This window comes from Antechinus flavipes, chromosome 1 (assembly GCF_016432865.1).
Source record: "Antechinus flavipes isolate AdamAnt ecotype Samford, QLD, Australia chromosome 1, AdamAnt_v2, whole genome shotgun sequence".
Lineage (NCBI taxonomy): Eukaryota > Metazoa > Chordata > Mammalia > Dasyuromorphia > Dasyuridae > Antechinus > Antechinus flavipes.
Window position 1 is genome coordinate 266,942,845 of NC_067398.1, and position 22,803 is coordinate 266,965,647.

The window sequence follows — 22,803 nt, forward strand, 5'->3', positions numbered from 1 at the left end:
ATGAAATCCAAACATAGTTTCCTTTAATACTTATCACTAGTGGTTGTAGTCAAGATAGCACCACTTCTTCTTCCAGTTTGGGGAATTTAGAAATAAAAAGGAAAGCTGATGAATTTAATTTTCTTCCTTTATGCCTGACATTGCCCACAAGCAATCCCTTAGGTCAATGATATATACAGACATCTATTTTACTTTTGTACTAGATCTTTGATTTCTACAAACATTTTTAATAGCAAAAAAAAATTTATTTCCCTCCAAAAATTACAATTACTATGGCTTTTATTATTTGGCTTTTTCCTTGGTTAAAAAGATGTGGCACCATTGTATCCCAGTCATATTGTTTACCCAAGAGCTGCTGGAAAAAGATGACGTTTGCACAAATACCAATTTCTCTTAAAATGAGAATCTGCCATCAATTCTGTTAACACAAACAGCATCTGATGAAACACGTGGTCTTCAACCTGCAGAAGAACCTGGGCTGTGCCCGCAAAAAATGAAAAGGGCATGACTAGTTTCCAAATGAATTTGAGAGAATACAGTTAATTATTTTTTCTCACAGTCAGCAGCTGAGTCTCACTGAAATCCTTGGTTGTAATTATTGCTGTAATTATTATTTTAATACAAATCAGCAACTTATCAAAACATTACCCTCAAGACAATACTCCTCTGCTACTAGACTACTGAATCAGAATGGATGCCACCACATTTGTGTCTTACTACGTTTGTTGTTATTGATGAAAGGGCTGGAAATTACAATCAGAACACCACCAGACTGCCAGTTTTGCCAATTACTGATAGTTTGCCTTTTATTCAGGGTTACTGTAAGAGTTTTAATAGAAGACATGATAAAGCCTCTTTTCCAAGATGGGGTGAACAGAATGAGACACACATTATCACATGTGTCCAATGTATTGATTTCATTTGTGTTATTTACCATATTCTTGTTATAAGGGAGGGCATTCCTGTGGGATGGGGACACTCATTGGGGAGAGACATAGCCAGGTAAAAATGTAAGTAACAAAACATTCGAATAACACGTTTTTATTATAATTGTACTTGTTACAAAGGAGGACTTGATTGGAAGGGGAATTGGAGATTCCCATCATTAGGAAATGATATGAAGTGAAAAAAAAAAAGCATTCATAAAACACTTTAAGATCATTAATTAACTTAAAAAATGGGGGCTTATTATTGGATCACTATTGCAAATGGAGTCAAAATGCTGAGTCACAGACATAGGCAAATATAGATAGAAGCAGATATAGGCAAAGGTCAATAATTTTTCTGGGCCATATTATCCCCATCTTTAATATGGGATTTCCCTTGAAGAATTTTGATGACAAGCATACAATTTGTTCTTAATTGTGCTTTTTTCTTAACATTTATAAAAAATCCTTCAGGATGGTTTTTGTTTGTTTGTTTGTTTGTTTTGTTTGTTTTTGCCTTGACATAAGTAGTTTAGAATGCTTAGTGAATAGATTTCAGGAACTGAAGCCAGGAAGACCTGAGTTCAAATCCAGCCTCAGACATTGTGCAAACTTCAGATACTATGTGACCCTGGGCAAGTCGATTAACCTTGCTTGCCTTAGTTACCTTATTTGTAAAATGGAGCTGAAGAAGGAAATGACAAATCACTCCAGTATCTTTGCCAAAAAAATCTCAAATGGGGTCACCTAAATGAAAAGAAGAATAAAAAAAGCAATAGCAAGCCTACAAAATGAAAGAGTAGCTCCCATTTGGGATATGATAGTTGGATTTGCAAACTATTTCATCATACCTTCTTATCCCCTTAATTAGCAGCACCAATTGGATCTTCCCCAGTACTAATATCTATATTAACATCTTGCCTTTAAAACAGGGAAAAGAGAAAAGAATCTAACAATTAAAAACGATTTCTTAATTGAGTTGGAAGAAACAACAGGTAACAAAGGTGTTTTTTTACTGTAAATGTAGCCATCTGCAAAGCTTGAGGATAAGTAAATGGGGTTCTCTGTGTGTCTTTTACAACAGTTGGCCCTCCTGAGTTCCAACAGAAAAGTGAATACATTTTTATTTCACAGCAAACAGCTGCAAAGAGCAATCAAATATTTTTAAAAAATAAATAAAATAAACAGTAAACAACCAATGGCCTGAAAAAGATTTCCCATTACATCTCCAATTAATAAAACTATTTCATGGGCAAAGTAGAAAAATGGAGGGTGGAAAACTTTTCTACAATCCCCACAGAAAAGATGCTTAATGAGCTAACAGTTATATTGGGTCATCCATCTAATCTAGTTTTAATACTGTTCTTAAATAATGTATATATTAGCTCCCTGTTGCTGAAAATATTTGTTTATTTTATTAACATGGGGCCTGGTTGAGTGCTAAGACTTTGTGAAATTATTATGTAGTTCTTGGGCTCTAAATTTATTGCTTTTTCTGTTGCTCATTAGAAAATGATAAGTGGTATCCATTGCCCCTTTGGAATTATTATAAAAGTTGTGTAGTCATTCTATTATACTGGCACAACTTAGGAGGAATTGTGGTTAAGGGTCAAGTGAATGTATTTATTATGAGGCTATTGTGTGGAAAATATTCATTGTTGTGAAATTAATTTCTATCAGTTGGTGACCTCTTCATAAATGGTCAACTGAATGTAAACTTAGTTGGGCCTTCTTTAGGGTACAGAAGAGCAAATGGAAGGGAGCTTACCTTCCCAATAGAGCATACTCTCCCCTCAGGGCAAAAACAGTTTTGTTCTTGTTTTCGTATCCTCAGCAGCTGGAGCAGGTACTTGGCACACACAAAAAACATGGTTGTTGAACTGAAGTGGACAGCACATAGCTAGGCAACTATTTCTCCCAAAATGCAGAAGTATTAGGAAATGTGACTAGATCATTTCTAAAAAGGCATAGAGAGTGTTATGTGTTTTTTCTCTTGCAGACAGGAATTATTTCATTTGAAAAGTTTTCTTTTTTTAAACTCCTTGGTACTATAACGCTAGGCAGTGAGAGCTACTACCCACATCTGGGACAAACACAGGAAAGTCATCTACTCTATTCCTATGCCACCAAGAAGGACTAAATTTCAATCAACCCAAAAAGAGCTATATGTTCACTCTCCTTATTCACCCTCTTTTTTTTTTTTATACAGTTGCCTTCTCAAATAATGCACTCTGCTCTTTTAATTTACAATGGACTCCTCAGAATAATGCTTTGTTTCCTACATTCATAATTTAATAAAATGCTAAATTTCAATTAGATGTGTAATTTTTTTTTCCCATCCAAATTCCTGGATTTTCAGATGTGTGTATACAGATGTATAAACACAAAATAAGAAACCCTAGACTGGACCCTCAAAGAAATCTTATATTTTGTTTATATTTTGTATAACCAAAGATGCACTGGGAAAGTCTGAAACTACTAGATTCAGTCAGGATTACGTGGAATTACCTAATAATTTTAACGTTATACTTCCATTTTCAATGGACAAAATTCAAGCAAATGTTTGGAAGAGATAACGGAGTAAAGTGAGTTCAGCTTCTGATGTGACTCACCATCCTGCTGCTCTACCCAAGATGTTACTGTTCTTTTGTACTATGCTTAAGGATTTTTCAAATGGTGTTCTCATACAACTAAATGTCCCTTTTGATCTTTTATAACCAGTGAAGTAGACAAGGTAGGTATTCTTATGCCCATTTGATAGATGAGAAAAACTGAGAATCAGAGAAGATAGGCACAGAGTAACAAAGCCAAAATAGGGACCCAGGTAAAAAGTTTGAACTTCAAGCTTTTTATAGCAAACCAGTTGTTTTTTCATGAAAACCTGCTTCACAAAACACTCAATATTTTGTCATATATATAATTTGCAAGGGGGGAAGAAAGAGAATGATATATATAATATATATGCATATAATGCATAACTGTAGGTAATCCAAAAATTACTTATATCAAATGCTGAAATTCCTTTTTTGAAGCAAACCTACCTCTAAAGAATATTTAAACTAGTTTTAATATTCTGGACATACACCAATGCTGTTTTAGGAAAAGAAACTTACTCTCATGCTGAGTGACAGCAGCAAGACAACCTTGAATTAAAAATTTGTTCTAGATAATTTAAAGCTGACCATAGGGAGTTCAGTTAGTGCTTTACCTTAAATAAATCTATATTCCAAATGCCTGCCATACTGTGACTATCTGGGAACTTCATCTGGGAACACAGATGAGCTGGGAAGCAATCCACAAGAATTTGCTAGGTAGCTATTATTTGCTAGGCAATGTAAAGGATGAAGGTATTGAAAAATGAAAAAAAAAAAAATTTTCCCCCTCTGGAAGGAAATCCTTCTAGAGACAACTAACCAACCTATGTCCTTCCCCATTTTCCAGTAACCATGGTATATAATTTGAAGGGAAACAGATTTTGCATTTCTTTCTCTGACCTCACTGTACCATACTTTGCAAAGGCCTATGGGAAAAAGACAGAGGAGGATCCCTCATAAATCAAAATGTGATTAATACCTCTGTATTCATATATAGGAGTATAAGAGAAAAAAAGGGCTGGGAGAGGTGGTGAATAGAGAGCCAGTCCTGGTGGCCACAGTGATTAGAATGCCAGTTCTGGAGTTGGGAAGACTTGAGTTCGAATTTGATCTCAAACACTTACTAGCTATGTGACAATGGTTTGCATCAGTTTTCTTATCTCTGAAATGAACTAGAGAAGGAAATGGCAAAACACTTGAGAATCTTTGACCAAAAAAAAAAGGGTGATGACATGACTGAAATGACAAAGAGAACAAAGAGAAAAGAGAATGAACAACTCTGATGAACATCCTTAGACATCCATCATGTGCTCCTTACAAGGACTTTCCTTCTATTTCCAAAAGAACTCCAGTTATCATTTAGGCCTTTCATCTCCTGTCCATGTTCCACACTACCTCCTTCATGGTGAGGAAAAACAGATATTTGTCACAGCAAACATTTGCAAAGAGCAATCAAATATTTTAAAAATAAATGAAAAGAAAACAATCAAAGACCTGAAAAAGATTTTCCGCTACACCTCCAATTAATAAAACTCTATTTCATGGGAAAAATAGAAAAAAGGAGAGAGGAGAACATTTCTGCAATTTCCACATAAAAGATACCTAATGAGCTAACAGTTAGATTGGGTCATCCATCTAATCTAGTTTTAATACTGTTCTTAAATAATGTATATATTAGCTCCCTCTTACTTCATGGGCAAAGACTTAGCTCTATGTCCTTTATTATTCAACCTTGTAATTAGATTCACCTGACAATTAGTTTGCATTGAGATGTTCCTATCTCCATGCAAAGTCAACCTTAAGCAAAACTGTGAAGTTGTTCTTCTTTACCCATCATTGCCCTTATGATAGGAATAGAATAGGCCCTGTCTCACCTGAACTCTGAAACCCTGTCCCAGTCTGCCTTACCCATGTTCCAAAAAAATCCTTCCCATTTTCGTCCTGGTAGCTAAGTAGTGCAGCAGGACTCAGGAAGAAATGAGTTTGAATTCTGCCTCTATCACTCACTAGGTGGGTGATTCTCCCTGATTAAGTCACTTATCCTTTGCCTCAGTTTCCTCCTTTGTAAAAAGAGGATAATAATTGCACCTAATATTGCACCTTTAAGGTGAAATATAAATGCCAAATACTGCAAATTATTTCCTCCTGTGAACAGCAATTAATTCAAATTAGTGTTGCACATTAAGTTTACAAAATATTTTCCTTATAACAACCCTGAGGCAGATAGCATATGCATGATCCCTCCTATTCCTATCCCCATCCCCATTTTACAAGTAAGAAAACTGAGGTTTGGAAAAGTAAATGATTTAACCCATGATGATCTAATTAATAGGTGTCAGGGCTGGATTTCAAACCTTGCAAAGGCAGGGTCCCTCTACTCCTTTTTAGGGATGATAGCAATATCATAGAAGTTAATTTACCTTAAATTTTTTTTTTGTTTGTTTTGTTTTTTGGTTTTTTTGCTAAGGCAACTAAGGTAAAGTGACTTGCCTAGAGTCACACAGCTAGGAAATGTTAGGTGTCTGAAGCCACATTTGAACTCAGGTCCTCCTGACTTCAGGGCTGGTGCTCTATCCACTGCACCACCTAGTTGCCCCTACCTTAAACTTTTAATGAATGACAATAGATGAAAAGATTATTCCATATTAAGATAAGGTGAAGCCTAATAAGTATTTAATAAAAAACAGAGAATTTCTGAAGATAGAATATCTATCAGGAGGGTAAAGGAGATGTTATTTAAGAGAGACTATTAGTCAGGTCAAGGCCCATAAATTACCCATACAATCTATATTTGTGGTCAGCTCTGCCAACCCCCAACAACAACAACAACAACAAAGGAAAAAGGCAATATGGTATACTTTAGGAATTTTTAGCCTATTTTTGTGTCTCTGATCCTTGTGGCACTCAGGTAGACTGCATACTTCTTAGAATACTTTATGTAATAAACTAAAATGTATTAAATTTCAAGAGAAAGTGATTATGTTAAAATGCAGTTAATAAAATGTATTTTTTAAAAATAAGTTCACCAACTGTAGGTTAAGAACCCTTGCTATATGTCATTATAATGCCAAATGTGGGCTACGATTTGAGTCAGTGTTTTCTGTACTTGTCAGCAAAAAACAAATTTTGACAGGAATCTCAAAAACAAAATATTCATAGGGCAAATCTCAGACTTCAAAAGGCCTGTATTTCAAAACAAAACAAAACAAAACAAAGCTTTTCTATCAGTCAGTCAACAAAAATTTTGTCAGTCAATAAGCATTTATTAAGCATTTATTATGTGCCAAGCCTTCTAAGGATCTGTTCAAGGGCCAACTATACAATTCGCAAGACTAACTAACTAAATAAATCAACTGGGATCTGCTTTAATATTCTCTTGTCAGTAACATATTCTTCCCCTTGCCCCTAAAAAAAGAAGAAAGAAAAAAAGAAGAAATAAAGAAACCACTAACCACAGCTCTGTCAAGAGGCTGCCTGATTGCCATCCGTGGGCAAACGGAAATTTTCAGTTGTTGAAGGAAGTGTCTCCGCAAAAAAACAATCTGGGCTGCATGTTGAAAAGAGATACCTTATTCTGACTCATTATTTGAATCCCAAGAACTACTGATACCATTTTGGATTCCTTTAAGAACAATCTATAATGTCATTTTAACTAAATGAGAAATAACAGTAGGAGACAAACTTATAAGTAATGAAAATTCCAGATTCCACTGGTCAGGGAACCTTCTCTCCTTTTTCTTTTCTTTTCTTTTCTTGAGCTGTAGAATAGCTTAATTCAAAATTGTTTCCTTCTGCCAAGTTGGCAGCTCAATTCAATTATGCTCAGGTATGCAAGTAGCATATTTCACCACCAGGAGAGATTTCATTTTTCAGGTGGCACAGAATCCTGCCCCAGCTGCTATGTATTTTGAACAATTTTACCCATTTTCCTTCTTTGAACACTAGGCAAGAATTTTGTGACTGAGGAGCTTGGTATCTCCACAAGGAAATCACAAATAGTTCCATCAATCCATAGCAGTCTCGACACATCTTTGCTCTCCTGATAGATATTCTCCCTTCAGAAATTATCTGTTATGTGTTAAGTTCTTGGTCTGTACCTGTAGCCCCATTTTAGGTGAAAAAAAAAAACATTCTTTCATTAAGAAAGACAAAATTATTTCATCCATGGAGAAGCAGAAAGATTTTTTATGAAACTCTCATTAAAAGAATCAAAGAATGCAAAGAAATATTGTTCAAGGCTAATAGGGTAATACTTGAGTCCTCTTTGCAAAGAAACCAAGTTAACCAAGGCTCAGAAGTGTGAACACTAAAAAGTTAGTACCAGATAATATTCTTTTTTTTTTTTTTTTTTTTTTTTTTGGTATGGGGTGGGGAGAGGAGGAAGGGGAGGCACAGAGAGAGATAGAGACAAAGAACCCTGGGGGCTAGTTAATGCTTTATGCAATGAAACACTGAAGAAGGTCATGTGTATGGAAAGGTATAAACAGTTAAAAATTTCCACAAATATTGCTGATGTTCAATGTTCCCCAAATTATGGCCTAGTTAATAATTCTGATCATCTTTTCAGTCCCTGTTCTACCTCTATATTCTGCTTCTCTTTCTTTACCTCATCATATACCAAGTCCCTCCCGCTCTCCCATTTCCCTCTTTCTGACACATGAGATTCTAAGTCCTTGAGATTGCATGGGTGAGAATGAACGAGAAGAGAAAAATCAAAGGAAGTTATCATTCTTAGGGTGTAATCCATAAGAACTCATCTGCAAAACTCTTTCATCATAAACATCCCCTTAATCTCAAGAGGAATGTGCAAATTACACAAAAATACTTATGGATATCACAACTATTCCATGCATCTGGGTAAGTCCCTTGGGGAAATTCCCAAGGAGATATATTTGATAAAGAATTTTTCTATTCTGTTATAAAGACATGAAAATATAAAGACCCTGAGAAAGTGTGGTTCAGTGGAATACTTAGGACTGTTGACTGCCACAGTTCTATGGCCCTATCTATATGGCCATTTTAGATTACAGCAATTATTATGTACCCCTGTTTCTCTATCTGTAGGGAATAACTTGTCATTCAGCTTTCTAGGAAAGGAAGGAAAATTAATGAGTTACCTAGGACTATATAGTATGAGAAGCATGAGAGAACTAAAAGCAAAAAAAAAAAAAAAAAAAATCTATAACTACAAGTTCATCTATAAATTAAATACTACTTTTACATATTTGTTTAAACTTTTTCTTTACATGATTAAGCAGATGGCATTATTCATGAAAGTATAAATATTGTACAATGATGCATCCTTCTGTATACAAAGTGTAAAATACTGCTTAAGCAAAATAAAACTATCAAAAGTGTGAGAAATCTAACCAACAACAAAATATTTTCTGTTCTTTGCATCCTCAAAACATTTGTGGAGAAAGAAAAACTGTGTTTTATCTTCAAGACTATTAGACCCAAAGGTTATTTGGATAGGGAGACTATTTTTCTAGTTGCAGCCAGCATTTGAAAAGGTCCTCAACAATCTAAGAAATGTGAACCATGAGAAATTTCTGCAGAAAAAAAAATCAACATTTAAAAGGTTCAGATAGTTTGGAAAATCCATTCTTTAAAAGGAAAAAGATGAGAAGTTAGGATCCTTAAATAACACCTATTTACCAACAATTTATCCATAAGCTTACATGTGGCTTTCCCTTAAGCATTAAATAAATGGGAGGATTTAAATGCTGTGAGAGGGAAGAGCCTCCCGACTCTATCAAATCAACAATCCTTCATTCAGCACCTACTATGCACCAGATACTGTGCAAGACACTGAAGGCAGAGTAGATTTTTCAAGGAAGGAAAATAAACAACATAACACCATGGCACAAAGCCCTCACTTACAGTGATTTCTGCAAATCTGTATTGAATCGCCCAAATTTCTTTTCCAGTAGAAAATTAAACAACAATTTAAAAAATTTATAGAGGACCATTCTATTTTCTCAAGTCCCAGGATGATGATAAAACTCAGGGTTGATGGAAGCCCTGTTAGAGGAATCATACTCAAGAACCATAGGTACATAGAATAATCTTTTTTAATACTTTGATAACTATACTATTGGTTTCCATTGTAATCCTATGTAATCCATTGTATTTTGTGCATTTAAAAACAGTCTTCTAAGAAGACTACTGTAGATTTCACTAGACTGTGCAGACCCACTCCCCCAAAAAAATTAGGAATGAGTATCTGTTTTGTACAATATTTATTTTTCCCCCAATATCATCTTTGCTGATCTGTGAATTTTAGTAGCTGCAAGTGTGGAATGGAAGAGGATATTTCCCGAAGGATAAAGAATAAGAAAGAATAGGTCTTCACAATTCCATATTTTTAAAAAATACACTTTTAAATGTTTCCTTGCAACAAACCAAAACATCTACCACCCAATGGGTTCAGAAAAAAAGGATATATTTCCTTTGATCTCTTCTATGCACAAAAATACAATATAGTTTTGTGTTTTCCAAACAGAAATCTCAGAAGAAGAAAAAAACAACTGGGACAAATAGCATAGGAAAGAGATGATAGGTTTATAAAATGTTCCAACAACAATTCTTACAAAAGGGATTATCATTTCCTATGTCTATTTTAAATATTATTTGATAACACACAACACCAAGATGACTGATACGCCTAGAGTTGAATAATAATAATGATGATACAGAATACTTATATAGTACTTTAAAGCTTGCAAAGCACTTTACATGGTTCATTTTCTTGAAAATCTCTAAATAAAAATGAAGCGATTTTGGAGTCGAAGACCAGAGAGAAAAATTACAATCTCTAAACTGCTTGCATCACCAAGTTTTCAATTTGCGTGCTCTAGAAGAGTCCAAACATTCTGACAACCTCCACTTCTGGGCTATTTTCACTCCATCCAACACAAAGTCCCATCACGATTTAGGAAACAAAGTATAATCATCTGCACCTCGAAAAATTTACTCCCTTTGATCTCTTTTCCTCCCACTTATCTTATCCTTTTACTACAGTGGACTTTGGGAAGAGCCTGCCCTCTTCTGGCCTCATTGGGTTCACTGGGTGAAGGGCAAGTATAGGGTGGGGTATTGGAGGTGGGTCCCAGAGACTTAGAACCCTAGCAGTAATTCCAAATTGTAATGTTTGAAACCCAGAAAAGAAATAAAATTAACAAAAATGGGAGAACACATACATCCACACACATACACACATACAGCTGCATGCAGTATAAGGGGAACCATAGTAGAGGACCAAACTAAATAAATAAATGCAGCCCCAAAGACAAGAAGCAAAATGGAAAACAATCTTAAAAAAGAAAAAGATAACTAGATGTGGGAAAACTTAGATATATGCCAGAGAGAATAAAAATAGATATTAAAGCTGAAATTCAGAAAAGCAAAGGGTAGCAACAGGCCTTATTATTTCTGGATGCAAAAGAAGAAACTTCTTGCACTTTACCAAGGTGAGAGAGAGCATCAAAGAACCAAGGAAGAGGGAAAAATCCTTCTCAGTGCAAAGATTTCTCCATCTTTCTCCAGGTGAGACATTAAGATAATTAAGTGAATAAGCACAGGTATGTGACTAAAGGTAGAACTCAGCAAAGAGCCAGTCATCTTAATTAATTTTTTTTCAATTATTCCCTTTAGTAAAATATACTCTTCTCCCCTGGGGCTTCTCCTTATCCCCCAAACTCTAAGATCTGATAATGAAATGCAGAATCAAATTGAAAGCAGTGCTATTCCCAAACAGTCAGTGAAGCTTCCTTCTTCTAGACTAAAATCCCACCTTCTGCAAGAAATCTTTTCCAGTCCTCCTTAATCTTAGTGTCTTCCCTCTGAGAAGACCCCCAATTTATCCTTTATCTCATTAGCACATAAATGACTAAATGTTATCACAAAAGATTGTGAACTTGTAGAGATCAGAGATTGCTCCCACCCAACTTTTCTTTTTATCTCCACCGCTTAACACAGTGCCTGGCACATGCAGTAGTATGGACTTAACAAATGTTTGTTGACTGACCATTATACCCTAATTTCTTCCCTATTACTTTATTGTTTAAAGAAATATCTAAGTCCATCCCTACCTGAACACACCACCAAAAGCTGGCTCCAGAAAAGAGAATTAAACATTTTTACTAAAAACAAGGGAGGAGGATTTATTTATTGTTCTTTATCATCAAGATTCCCAGTTTATTCTCTAAAAATAAATAATTTGCTAACACAGAGACAAATGGAGAATGTGAAATGCCAACACATCCTGTGTTGGGGCTGCGCAGCACTGAGACAGAGTAAGCTTTAGATTGGTATAGATCATCACTGACTTTAAAGGAAGTTTAACAGATCTTGAAAACACACATATACATGTGTGTATATATATGTATATATATATATCTATATATATGAATATATATGTATGTGAATATATATGTGTATATATATACATATATATATATATTCAAAAGTGACAATTATGTATCACATTACAGACTTTAATAAAAAGAATAGTGCCAGTTTTCTCATTGGTCTCCTATGTCCTTTGGAGCCCGATTTCCCCAGAGAGAACGTGAATTTTTACAAGGGACTAGCACAGGGAAAGAGGAAGGACCTAGTCATAGAAGAACCTAGTCACAGAGGCACAATACTATGCATAGAAATTCAGAGGCAGTACCCATAGACACTCTGACACACTCAAACTCACACAGCACATAGCACACATAGATACTCTGACACACTCAAACTCAAGAGATCCAGCTGTCTCAGGGCAATACATTCCGCATGTGAAAACTCTAGTATAGCTCATGAACAGGCTAGACCCCTCAGTCAGGGGACGAAGAGGCTATGAAAACACCCAAGAATGGAAGAGAGCAAGGGGCATAGCAAGGCACAGACGTGGCCAATCAGGCTCAAGTCCCAGTCCGTGCCCAAGGTACTTCTTGGATTTGCAAAAGAAGCAGCTCACAATTCTGCTATCTACACCAGCCCTAGAGGACAATGGCAAGGGGTATCTACACAGATCTGACCCTACACTGGGAAACTGGAAGCCAAAAATACTCAAGATAGGGACAGAGACAGGACACATCTAAAGGCTTGAGGCCATGACACCAGACAGAGCCAGAAGCAAAGGGACAGAGATTCACATCGGACACAGGGACAGAGACAAAGAATCAGTGAAAGAATCAGGAACTCAGAGACAGTGATATAGACGAGATGCGGAGAAAAATTCAGAAATGGAGTGAACATAGTTCTATATATAAAGACACACAGAAGGCACCGGGAGAAACGAACACACGAGGACCGAGAGAAACGGACAACTGAGAAAAAAAGGGGCAGAAACGTAACGAAGGAAAACTGGAAAGCAAGGGAGGCTCGAGTACCACCAACCCCTCGGTAAACCAGCTCTATCCTGACCCTATCACTCAAAAAATTGTCACAGTCTTTTAATTTGAAAATGAATCCCCTCTTCTTCCACACCAAACCTCCCCGAGGTCACACCAATCTCCAATGGGTACAACTAGGTTTCTCTTGCAGGATCCTCGCTATCTCTTCAAAGTAAAAACATACCCATACACACCCGCCACACCCCCAATATGCGGACCCGTGGGCAGCAAAATCAGGAGACCTTCAACCTCCGGTTGTTTCTAATGGGACTAGGGACACCAATCTAGTCCCTGTCCCCAGCCCCTTTTCTAATCTCCGCTTCAAAATTTTTCCCCATTCCGCCTGTCCTGTAGTTTCCCTTCTCCAAATCAGTCTCAATCTCTCTCTCTCTCTCTCTCTCTCTCTCTCTCTCTCTCTCTCTCTCTCTCTCTCTCTCACAGACACACACATACCACACCACACCACACAACACCACACACATGCCGTCCCCTTCACCTCTCCTGCTCTCCCTCCTGCGCAGGGCTGAGCTCCCCAGTTCTCAGGAAGGGGAGAAAGAGAGGGGGACTGTGTCAGATGCTGCAGATAGGCTCAGGAGAGTAGGGTCACGGCTCTTGGGGCTAGCTAGCTTGCTCCCTCCTTCCCATCCTGTTTCCCCCCGCACCGCGCGCATACAGCCGGCCCCGGTCCGGCGGGATTCAGCCGGGCTGAAGGAGCTATCTTACCAGAGCCTGGCCCGGCAGCTGCGCGGCGCCTGCAGCAGGTCCCCCCCGGTGGGGCGGATGCTGCGGCCGGTGCTCGCCGTGGCCCCCGCCGCCACCGCCTCCTCGCTCCCGCGGCAGCTTGTCCCCCAGCGGCTGGGGGCCCCTTCCTCCTCCTCCTCCAACTGCAGCCCGAGACTCCAGGGATAGGTCCCGGCGCTCCCGGCGCGACACTGGGGGCGGCTCTCCACCAGCATGCTGCTCTCCACCTCGGTGGTCTCCGGCCCCCGAGTCCAGGCTACTGAAATTCCACACGATGAGGGTCTGCAGTAGCAGCACGGTGAGCGCGGCGATGAGCGCCGAATGCGAGCGCCGAGCCAGCCTCCGGGCGCACAGCGCAGCCACCATCTTCACCGTGGCGGCGGCGGCGGCTGCTGGGGCTGGAGCTGGAGCTGCCGCCGCCGCTGCTGTTGCTTCTGCTGCCGCCGCCGCGGTGGTTACTGCTGCTGCCTCTTTTGCCTCTGCTGCCACGGGCTCTTGCCCTCCTTTCCAGGGCACTAAGCTCACCAACCCAGAGTCCTTCCTCCTCTCCCCCTCCTGCCCGACCTCCTTGAGGCTCCCTTCAGCCTCTGCCGCCGGCAGCCGCCGCCGCCGCCTCCTCTTTCTGCTGCTGCTGCTGCTCCTCCTCCTCCTTCTCCTCCTCCTCCTCCACAACCGCCGCGGCGCGGAGTTTTCAGACGGGCAGGGACCCAGACGTCACCAGGAGGAGGAGAAGGGAGGGGAGTGGTGGTGGGGAGCGGGAAGGCCTGGCCAAGAGAGGGGGAGAGAAGGAGGTGTGTATATATATGTATGTATGTATGTATGTCTGCGTGTATGTGCACGCGCGTATAAGTACGCGCGCCCACCTCAGGATTGCGAGCGGGGGAGGGGAAGGGGAGTTGGGAGAAATGGGCAGGAGGGGAAATGGGATGAAGGTGGTGTTGGGGCGGGGGATGGAGAGAGGAACCTGGGTGTAAAGGGATGGGCCGTGGGGCGGAACAGAGGGAGGGGAGAAAAAGGAGAAGAAGAGAGGGGAAATAAAAATGAAGGAGATTCAACACGCCCCCACCCACCCCTTTACCCTAGAAGGATAGATTGAGGATATGAGAAAAAAGGGAGAGGATGTGGGGGAAAGGAAAAAAGAAAGGGGGAAATCCCTGACAGATGGGGAAGGGATAGAAGAAGGAGAGGGAAGCTGGGATGCTGAAGGCTTAAATGGTAGTTATAGAAAAAAGTGAAGGGTGAAGGTCAGAGAGAGTGGAACACAAACAACCTTGTTCATAGTGGGAAGATGAGAGTTATAAGGAGTGGCTAGGGCTTAGTTTACAAGGATATTTAGTAAAAGCAAACCAAAATGCTGTTGGGCATGAGAAATGAGAGAATGTTCCTAAGAATAATGGGGGGGGGGGGAGAGAAGAGACAGATAGACAGAGACACAGAAAGGCAGACAGAGAATCCATAGATAGATGCAGCTACACACACACACACACACACACACACACACAATTCCAAGTCAATCTCTCAAAATTCAGAGAGAGGAAAGGGGAAAAAATTAAGTTTTGTGACCAAACTTTAATAAAGTTCTTTAATCATAAGTGACTTACAGACTATAAAACATGAGGTATTATGTACCTTGATGCACAGAACTTGGCATTAGATTTTATCTGTACCCTAGAGGCTACAATTTAAGTTACCAACAATTTAGCTACTAAATTAAGACTTTTCAGGAAAAAAAATCAACTCATCTGGACTATCAATATACATAGTTTGTGATATTCACAATTCAGAGTTGACAGATGAAAATTCAATCCATCTGTCTTGTAGCCTGCCCTTTGCCTATAGATTCAAAGTATGCGATTAAGGATCTAGCAACTGGAAAAGACTTGAAGAACCCTGGTTCAACTCTCTCATTTTTCAGATGAGGAAACTGATGCCCAGGGAAGTTAAATGATTTCTCAGTCACAGAGCGAATATAGAGACAGAATATGAACCTAACACTATTTTGTGGTCAATAAAAATTCTTCATTATCCTACTTCTGCCATCCAATAAATATCTACTTTTGAATAAGTTACTTCACATTTCTGGGTCTAAAATTCTAAATATATTAAAAAAACAAGGTTGGGGGGGTAGAAATAGACTAGATGACCACTAGTCATCTTTCCCCCCCTCCCCTCCCACTAATCATCTTTTAAGTAATTGGAAGGGGTCATTCCTTGACTGTTACATTAAGTAAGCTCTAAAGGGTGTAAGTAGCAGAGTCATAAATTGAACCCATATCCTTTGATTCCTGGAGCTAATCAACTTTTCCACATTCCAATTTAATCTATTTCCCACATCACCTGATCAAGTATTTTCCACACAATGAGCATTGAATAAACCTTAGGGAAATGTATTTTATAAAAGAAAATTTCTAAATAAAGCTTGAATGCTAGATATGAAAAGGTATAAGTAGATTTCAAATCTGGAATAAATTTATCTCCTAATTCTTGTTCTAACCAAAGCAGACCTAATAGCATCAGGGAGTTATCACTAAGCTAGTCTATTTTTCCTCTTCATTACATCTTTTAAAGAAAAAAAAAAAGCAGTGAAGAGGATGGAGTACCTATTAAATATTTAGATATCCAGAAGAGAAGTAAGCAAGACATATCTTTTGGGAAACCCTTTATTCACTGTATCTAGAGGTATAACATAGTAGCTGCTATGGATTCTGAAGCACTTCTAAACTGTGCCTTACCAGTATCATACATTACATTCCAAGGTCCCAAACCAAAGTTTAGAAACTAGGATTCCCCTTCAATCCCCTTTTTCCTGGGAGTTTTCCCTTTGCAAACTGATATAAAATATTGCCAACCCTAACACTGAATGGAAAGGGACTATTAGGACATATTCACAGCCCAGTTCTAGTTCCAACTAGACTGTTGCATCTTTTTGTGCAAGATGTCACTGTCAACTCCTCAAGCAGCAATGTGAGACTATTGTCTTCCATAGCACAAATTAATCCATCTCTTAAAGACTAACCTTGATTCTCTTCCTATCAGATGACAGGATTAAAAGGTGAGTCCCTAAAAGGATATAGATATAGATATATTCCTTTCTTGTATCTGTGTCAAGAAAGAAATCTAAAAGCAGATTAAAAATAGCATAACCGGAGTATTTAACTTACATATGATAAAATTAGAGAGGCGTCATAGTGTAACAGAGACAGCTAGTCTTAAAACCAGCACAACTTGAGCTTGAGTCTGGACTCTGTGACCAGAAAAGTCTGATAACCTTTTAGTGCTCCAGCCAATTTTCTAAGAACCAAAGCTGCACATAATCCACTAAGTTACTGTAGCACAGGAAGTTTCCTGCCTTGAAGTTCCCTGAGCCCATGAAGCCCAGTCCCAGTCCTTATTTACAATTAAATATGAGAAATATGATGGGGAGAGATACTTGATCTGTTGGACTGGCATACCTACCATGGAGGTAAGTATGAAATGACACGTGTTCCGGCTCCTGATTTAAGGATATATATGATCAATGACTACTGGTTAGTTCCTGCATTAAGGGTCAGAGCATGTTCCTTTATGGGAAGTGCCACAGTCTACATTCATAACATAAATAAACAAAAGGATAACATTCAACATCACCTAGTCAAGCCCCTTTCCTCTCTATAACATAGCATCTAAGGCACTAGGGAGAAATAAAGGATTGGAAATTCCATCCAAAAAGGAAAGAGATGTTTTGATTTGGTTAGTATTTAGGTGAATTTCTTCACTGACCAGATAATTCTATTGGTAGAAGAAATAAGATTTTACCATTTCCACAAATCCTGGGGCTTCATGATCTCTTATCATCCCTTAAAATCTATTTTCTCTCCGCTCCTCATTCCCAAGTTAAAGGTTTTAAAATATAGTAGAGATAATAATTCCCTTAGCTTTTGGAATGATTAAAAAGTGTGATTTAGTTATTATGTTTGAGGAGAGGGTTATTATGTTTATAAATTCCAACAGAGTAAAGGTTCTTCTAAATTGCCAGAGGGAAGACAAGAGTATGTTACTGGACATGTTACTGGGAACTGGGATGAAATTCCCTGACTGGAATGTAGGGCTCATGTTGGGAGAACAGTCATAAATAAGGTTGGATAAGTAGGATGGAACCATATTTTGAAGGACTAGGTAGCCAAATTTAGATCAACAACATAGGGATTTATTGAAGATTTTTGATTCAGTGAGTGAAATACTTAATTATATTTAAAGAATGTTGATCTGACACTAGTATTCAGTATCTAGAAGAAGGGAAGGCCAAGAGTCTGGGAAGCCAAATGGAAGTCAGGTTTCACTTTCTTCATTATTAAAATAATGGGACTGGACTAGATGAATTCTAAGGTCCCTTTTCACCCTAGAATTCTATCATTTTTTGTGTCTCTTCTCAAAGTGGTATCTTTCTTTAAATATAGATATGTGTAGTGGTTCCCACCATGTCAGATTTAGTCTGAAGAGAAAGGATCGAATGTGAAGAGATTCTGATGAATAATCATTTGTGTGCAATTCCTCCTATAAAATGTGAGCTTTATGGTCTTTTTTCTTTTTTTTTCTTTTTTCCTTTCGCTTTCTCTCTTTTTTTCTTCTTCCTACCTCTGTTTTTATTTTGTTTTTTCTTTCATTCTCTTGTTTCTTTCTCTTTTCTTTATCTCTACTATTATTTCATGTTTCCTTTTTACCCCTTTCTTCCTCCTTCCATTTTTTCTTTTCTTTCTTTGTATTATCTTTTTCTTTTTTCTTTTTTCCTTCTTTATTTCTTTCTCTTCTTCGTCTCCTCCTCTTCCTCCTTCTTCTCTTTCTTCTCTTCTCTCTGCCTTTCTCATTCTCTCTCCTCATTCTCTCTCTCTTTTGCTCTTTTCTTGGAATTTCTAGTACTTGGCATAATGGACTATAGGTTTTGCTTCCTCAAATAGTAATAAGTAGGACATGGGGCTTGGAAAGAGAGAATGAAGGAGTTTGTTACTGCCAAGGTCCCGAATAGCTTGGCATTGTCTTGATTCTGAGACTGAATGAACTTCAAGCTTGCCATTAACCTCAGTTAAAGACATAAGTAAAGATTGATAATCATGGGCCTATGCCACTTTGGTTTACTACTAGATACCCTAAATTAACCTCAACTTTATTCCAAACCTAAATTAGTTTTGTTCAGAAACCAAGTAACTCCCCCCTCCCTCCAATTTTCAATTTGGCCACAGAATTGAAATCTGAGAAGAGAGCCATCTGGTTTCAGAAATCAACCTGAATGTGGAAGAGAAGGAGGGAATGAAGGTTTAGGAATCTTTATCAACACCTGGTCTTTTCTCAAAAAATAATGTATGACCAAACAGGCAACAGCTTAACACTGAGCTAAGTCCAAATAGAAGTTAAGATAATCAGTTTAGAACTAGAAAAAAATCTAAAGATTACCTAGTCCAGCCCCCTCATATTACAGATGAGGAAACTGAGACCCAGAGAATTTAAGTAAATGAGTCTCCAAAGTTCCAATTAATAGGTATATAATGGCAGAGCCAGACTTGGAACCTATTTCTTCTGTCTTGAGAAACCGTGTCTTTTTCCATTTCATCAAACAAAATTAAGAAATTTCCTGAGTCACCTGAAGGCAGGGGACTAAGCTGTAAATCCAGAGCTCTGGAACATTAAAAAAAAAAAAAAAATCAATTTTAAGCAGAATATAGGTCTCCATTCTTTTCCTGTTACTCATCTAGCAGCAGAGGGAGCTCCAGGTAACAAATAATTTCCTTCTCAATGTTCTTTTCCACATAAAAAGACCTGAAGATATCTGTGAAAAAGAAGAGCAAAGGAGGCAGTTAACCACCTTTCATCAGACCCAGAGGGAAACACAATCTTGACAAAAAAGTAACCCACCAACTAATGTAGGGTCTTATGTCAAAGGTCTTTATTGCCATAAGCCTAGAGGAAACAGACCTGTGAGGAGTGGGCAGGGGAGAGGGAGAAGGAAGGCTATGGAATTTGTCTGATATTGATATTTTTCAATAACTCAAACCCACAGTCCTGAAGTGAGTTCAGAAGCGGCCTACAAAACCCATTTTCAGTTCAAAGAGCTGTCTTTAAAAGCGACTTTGATTTTAATTGTAGAATTGTTTTTAATTTTTTTTTTTTTGGTAAGTTTCTATTATTGATTCTTATGAATCAATCAGGGACTGGGCCTGTGATTTCAACTCTCTCTACCAATGCAAATTCCTACCTCTGCAACATATACTTAGGTAATTACTTGGGGAACACTCTTTAAGGCTCTGAATTTCAAACTTGTAGTTTGTGGCCATCACAAGCCAGCAAAACTAGCTAAAACCAGATTCAAATGTAATTAGGAAATGTTTAACAAAATTAATAAAAATATAATGCAACATTGATAATGTTATTTTATATAGTTTATAGTTATCAAAGTCAGAGTCACATGGATCTGTTTCCTATCACTAGCTTACAGTTCTAGAAAGTTAAGGGGTTTGCCCAGGGACAGATAGCCAATATATATCAGAGATTTGAGTTGAAAATCTTTCTGATATTAAGGTCAACTTTCTATTCAGGATGACCTCTTCTCTCTACAGCAACTATAAAATCATTATAACCTGAACTATATTTTTATTCTATAACTTCAGGTATTCAAAAACTATAATCATTTTTTTTTAAGACTTTGAGGTTATCTTCTGAGATGATCGGAAACATCCTGAGATGCTTAAAAGCCAGAGATTACCACTCATTAAGATTAAAAGATATCCAAGACCTTTTTCCCTCCTCTCAAGATGGCGGACCACTCCTCCCCCCCACACACAAAAGGAACCAAAGGAAAAAAGAAGGGAAGAAGGGGACCGCAAAGAAGGAACGAAAAGGAATATGCCCCTTGAAAATGTCATGAAAAAGTCTGGAAAGCATTGTGGTTGAAACCCAGTTCTGGTCCGAGGTTTCTGTAAATACTCCAGGTCTACAATGTATTCTCTGCGAGCCGCATACAAGGGGAAATATTGCACCAAAAACTAAGATTGAAAAGAAAAAGAGAAGGTGCTTGCTATTATCTCAAAGCCAGTTAGTGGTGATAAGAATGGAGGAACCCGTTTGGTAAAGATTTGGAAAATGCCTAAATATTACCCTACTGAGGATATGCCTAGAAAGCTGCTAAGTCCTGGCAAAGAACTCTTCACCCAGCATGTAGGGAAACTTTTACCCCACCACGGTTTTGACCATGCTCACTGGCCGCCACGGGGTAAGGGAATGGTTTTCCTGAAGCAGCTGGCTAATGGCTTGCTACTAGTCACTGGACCTCTAGCCAGTCATGTTCCTCTGTGAAGGACCCATCAAAAATTTGTCATTGATATCTCTACCAGAGTTAACCTTTTCAGTGTAAAAATTCCAAATCCTCTTACTAATAATCTACTTCAAGAAGAAGCTTCGCAGCCTTGACACCAAGGAGAGATTTTTCAAACAGCAAAAGAGAAACATGACATTATGAAGCAACGCAAACCTCATCAGAAAACAGTGGACTCCCAGATTCTTAAATCAAGAAAACTCAGATCTTTGGCTACTTGTATTCTTCATTCTCTCTCTCCAATGGAGTTTATCTTCATAACGGTATTTTAAATGCCTTGCAGAAAATTCTTTTTAAAATATTTGGAATTTTTTAAAAAAGATATCCTAGAAGATAGGCAGGTGACCATAGTGGTTAAAGAGCAGACTTTGTCCTCTCTGATCATACTAGTTGTGTAACTGTGGGCAGTTACTTGTGTAATTTGTGGGCAAGTATCTTAAATTCTCAGAGACCCTAAGGCAACTCCCTAAGACTATTAAATTACAAATGGGCTACTGATTTGCATGTGTAAGTTATCTACACAGATGAAATCATAGATTCAAAGACTCAGTTAGAATGACTTACCCTAAGAGGTAACTCCTTCTGCCAGGTATCTCAAGAAAAACATATGGAGTCTTCATGAAGTCCCCAAACTTTCAAATTTCAGTTATCATGGTTGTATGTGTGTGTGTGTGTATGTATGCATATATATATATATATATATATATATATATATAATATATATATATATATATATATATATATGAAGGACCCATCAAAAATTTGTCATTGATACCTCTACCAGAGTTAACCTTTTCAGTGTAAAAATTATATGTATATGTATGTACACACACATCATATGTGCATAAATGACATTAAAATCACATGTGAATAAATGGTGTTAAAAAGCAAATTGAATTTTCATCTCCCACCTGACATAGACTTCTGCTCACCAGAACCTACTAGGCTACTTTCTCTTGTACAACTAACTACCATTTTTCATTTGGGATAGAATCTAAATTTTTTTTTTAATTGTATGACTTATGGCCTGCCTGGCCTACAGCAGGAAAGTATTATGGGTAGAGTGCAAGAAACAAAAAGATGTGGGTTTCTATTCCCATCTCTGATGTTTTCTAGCTGTGTTAGTCATTTACACACTTGTAAGTCACTTAACCTCTTTTTGTCTCATGAAATTCTCTAAGACTGTAAGTTATAATTCATTACTATTTGGATCAGCAAAGGGAGTTCCCAACTGATAATATCTATCCCTGAAGAACTGATATAATTGGCCTACAGCTAGTATTTAAATTCTGTGCAGATTGTTTCTAGGATATCTAGAAAACCTTAGTCTTTAAAGATTAAAAGTATTCAAAGAATTTGAGTCAAACCCCGGAAAAAAACTCCAGGCCTTGATTCCCAAGAAATAAGCTATAAAATTGAATATATTTTCAATCTCAGTGCCTTCTGCATAATAGGAGTTTAATAAATGTTTATTGATTATTGACACAAACATACTTCCCAAATAAAAATATTGAAAAAAAAATTTCCTTCACAAAAAATATAAGGTATTAAATCCCAGATTTTACCAGGGAGTGGTTTTGACTTCTTTTTTTCTTAGAGCACAGCAAATTTCCTAGGAGAAGACAAAGGTAGAAAAAGTGGACAGGAGAGAGAATGAAAGGAAGCTAGATGGGGATCAGGAAAGACTTGGGGAGGGAGGGAAAAAAAGAGAGGAAAAAAAGAGATATGGAAGGCATGATTTTCCAGCAATAAGCTGCTATGAGAGGGGGTATAAAGACTTTGGGAAATGTTTAGGATAGATTATTACTGTTGCT

At 37.9% G+C, this 22,803-nt stretch overlaps 1 protein-coding gene and 1 pseudogene across 1 annotated transcript in view; one reads left to right on the plus strand and one right to left on the minus strand.

Moving 5' to 3' along the window:
* The window catches only part of XYLT1 (xylosyltransferase 1), a 422,795-nt gene extending 408,694 nt beyond the window's left edge, over positions 1-14,101 (minus strand). Inside the window, exon 1 of the mRNA XM_051961070.1 lies at positions 13,630-14,101. Coding sequence (XP_051817030.1) covers positions 13,630-14,013 — 384 coding nt within the window. The 5' untranslated portion in view covers positions 14,014-14,101. The remainder of the gene's footprint in view (positions 1-13,629) is intronic.
* A 6,220-nt stretch (positions 14,102-20,321) lies between these two features.
* LOC127537802 (60S ribosomal protein L6-like) lies at positions 20,322-21,612 on the plus strand (annotated as a pseudogene).
* Positions 21,613-22,803: the final 1,191 nt, after the last annotated feature.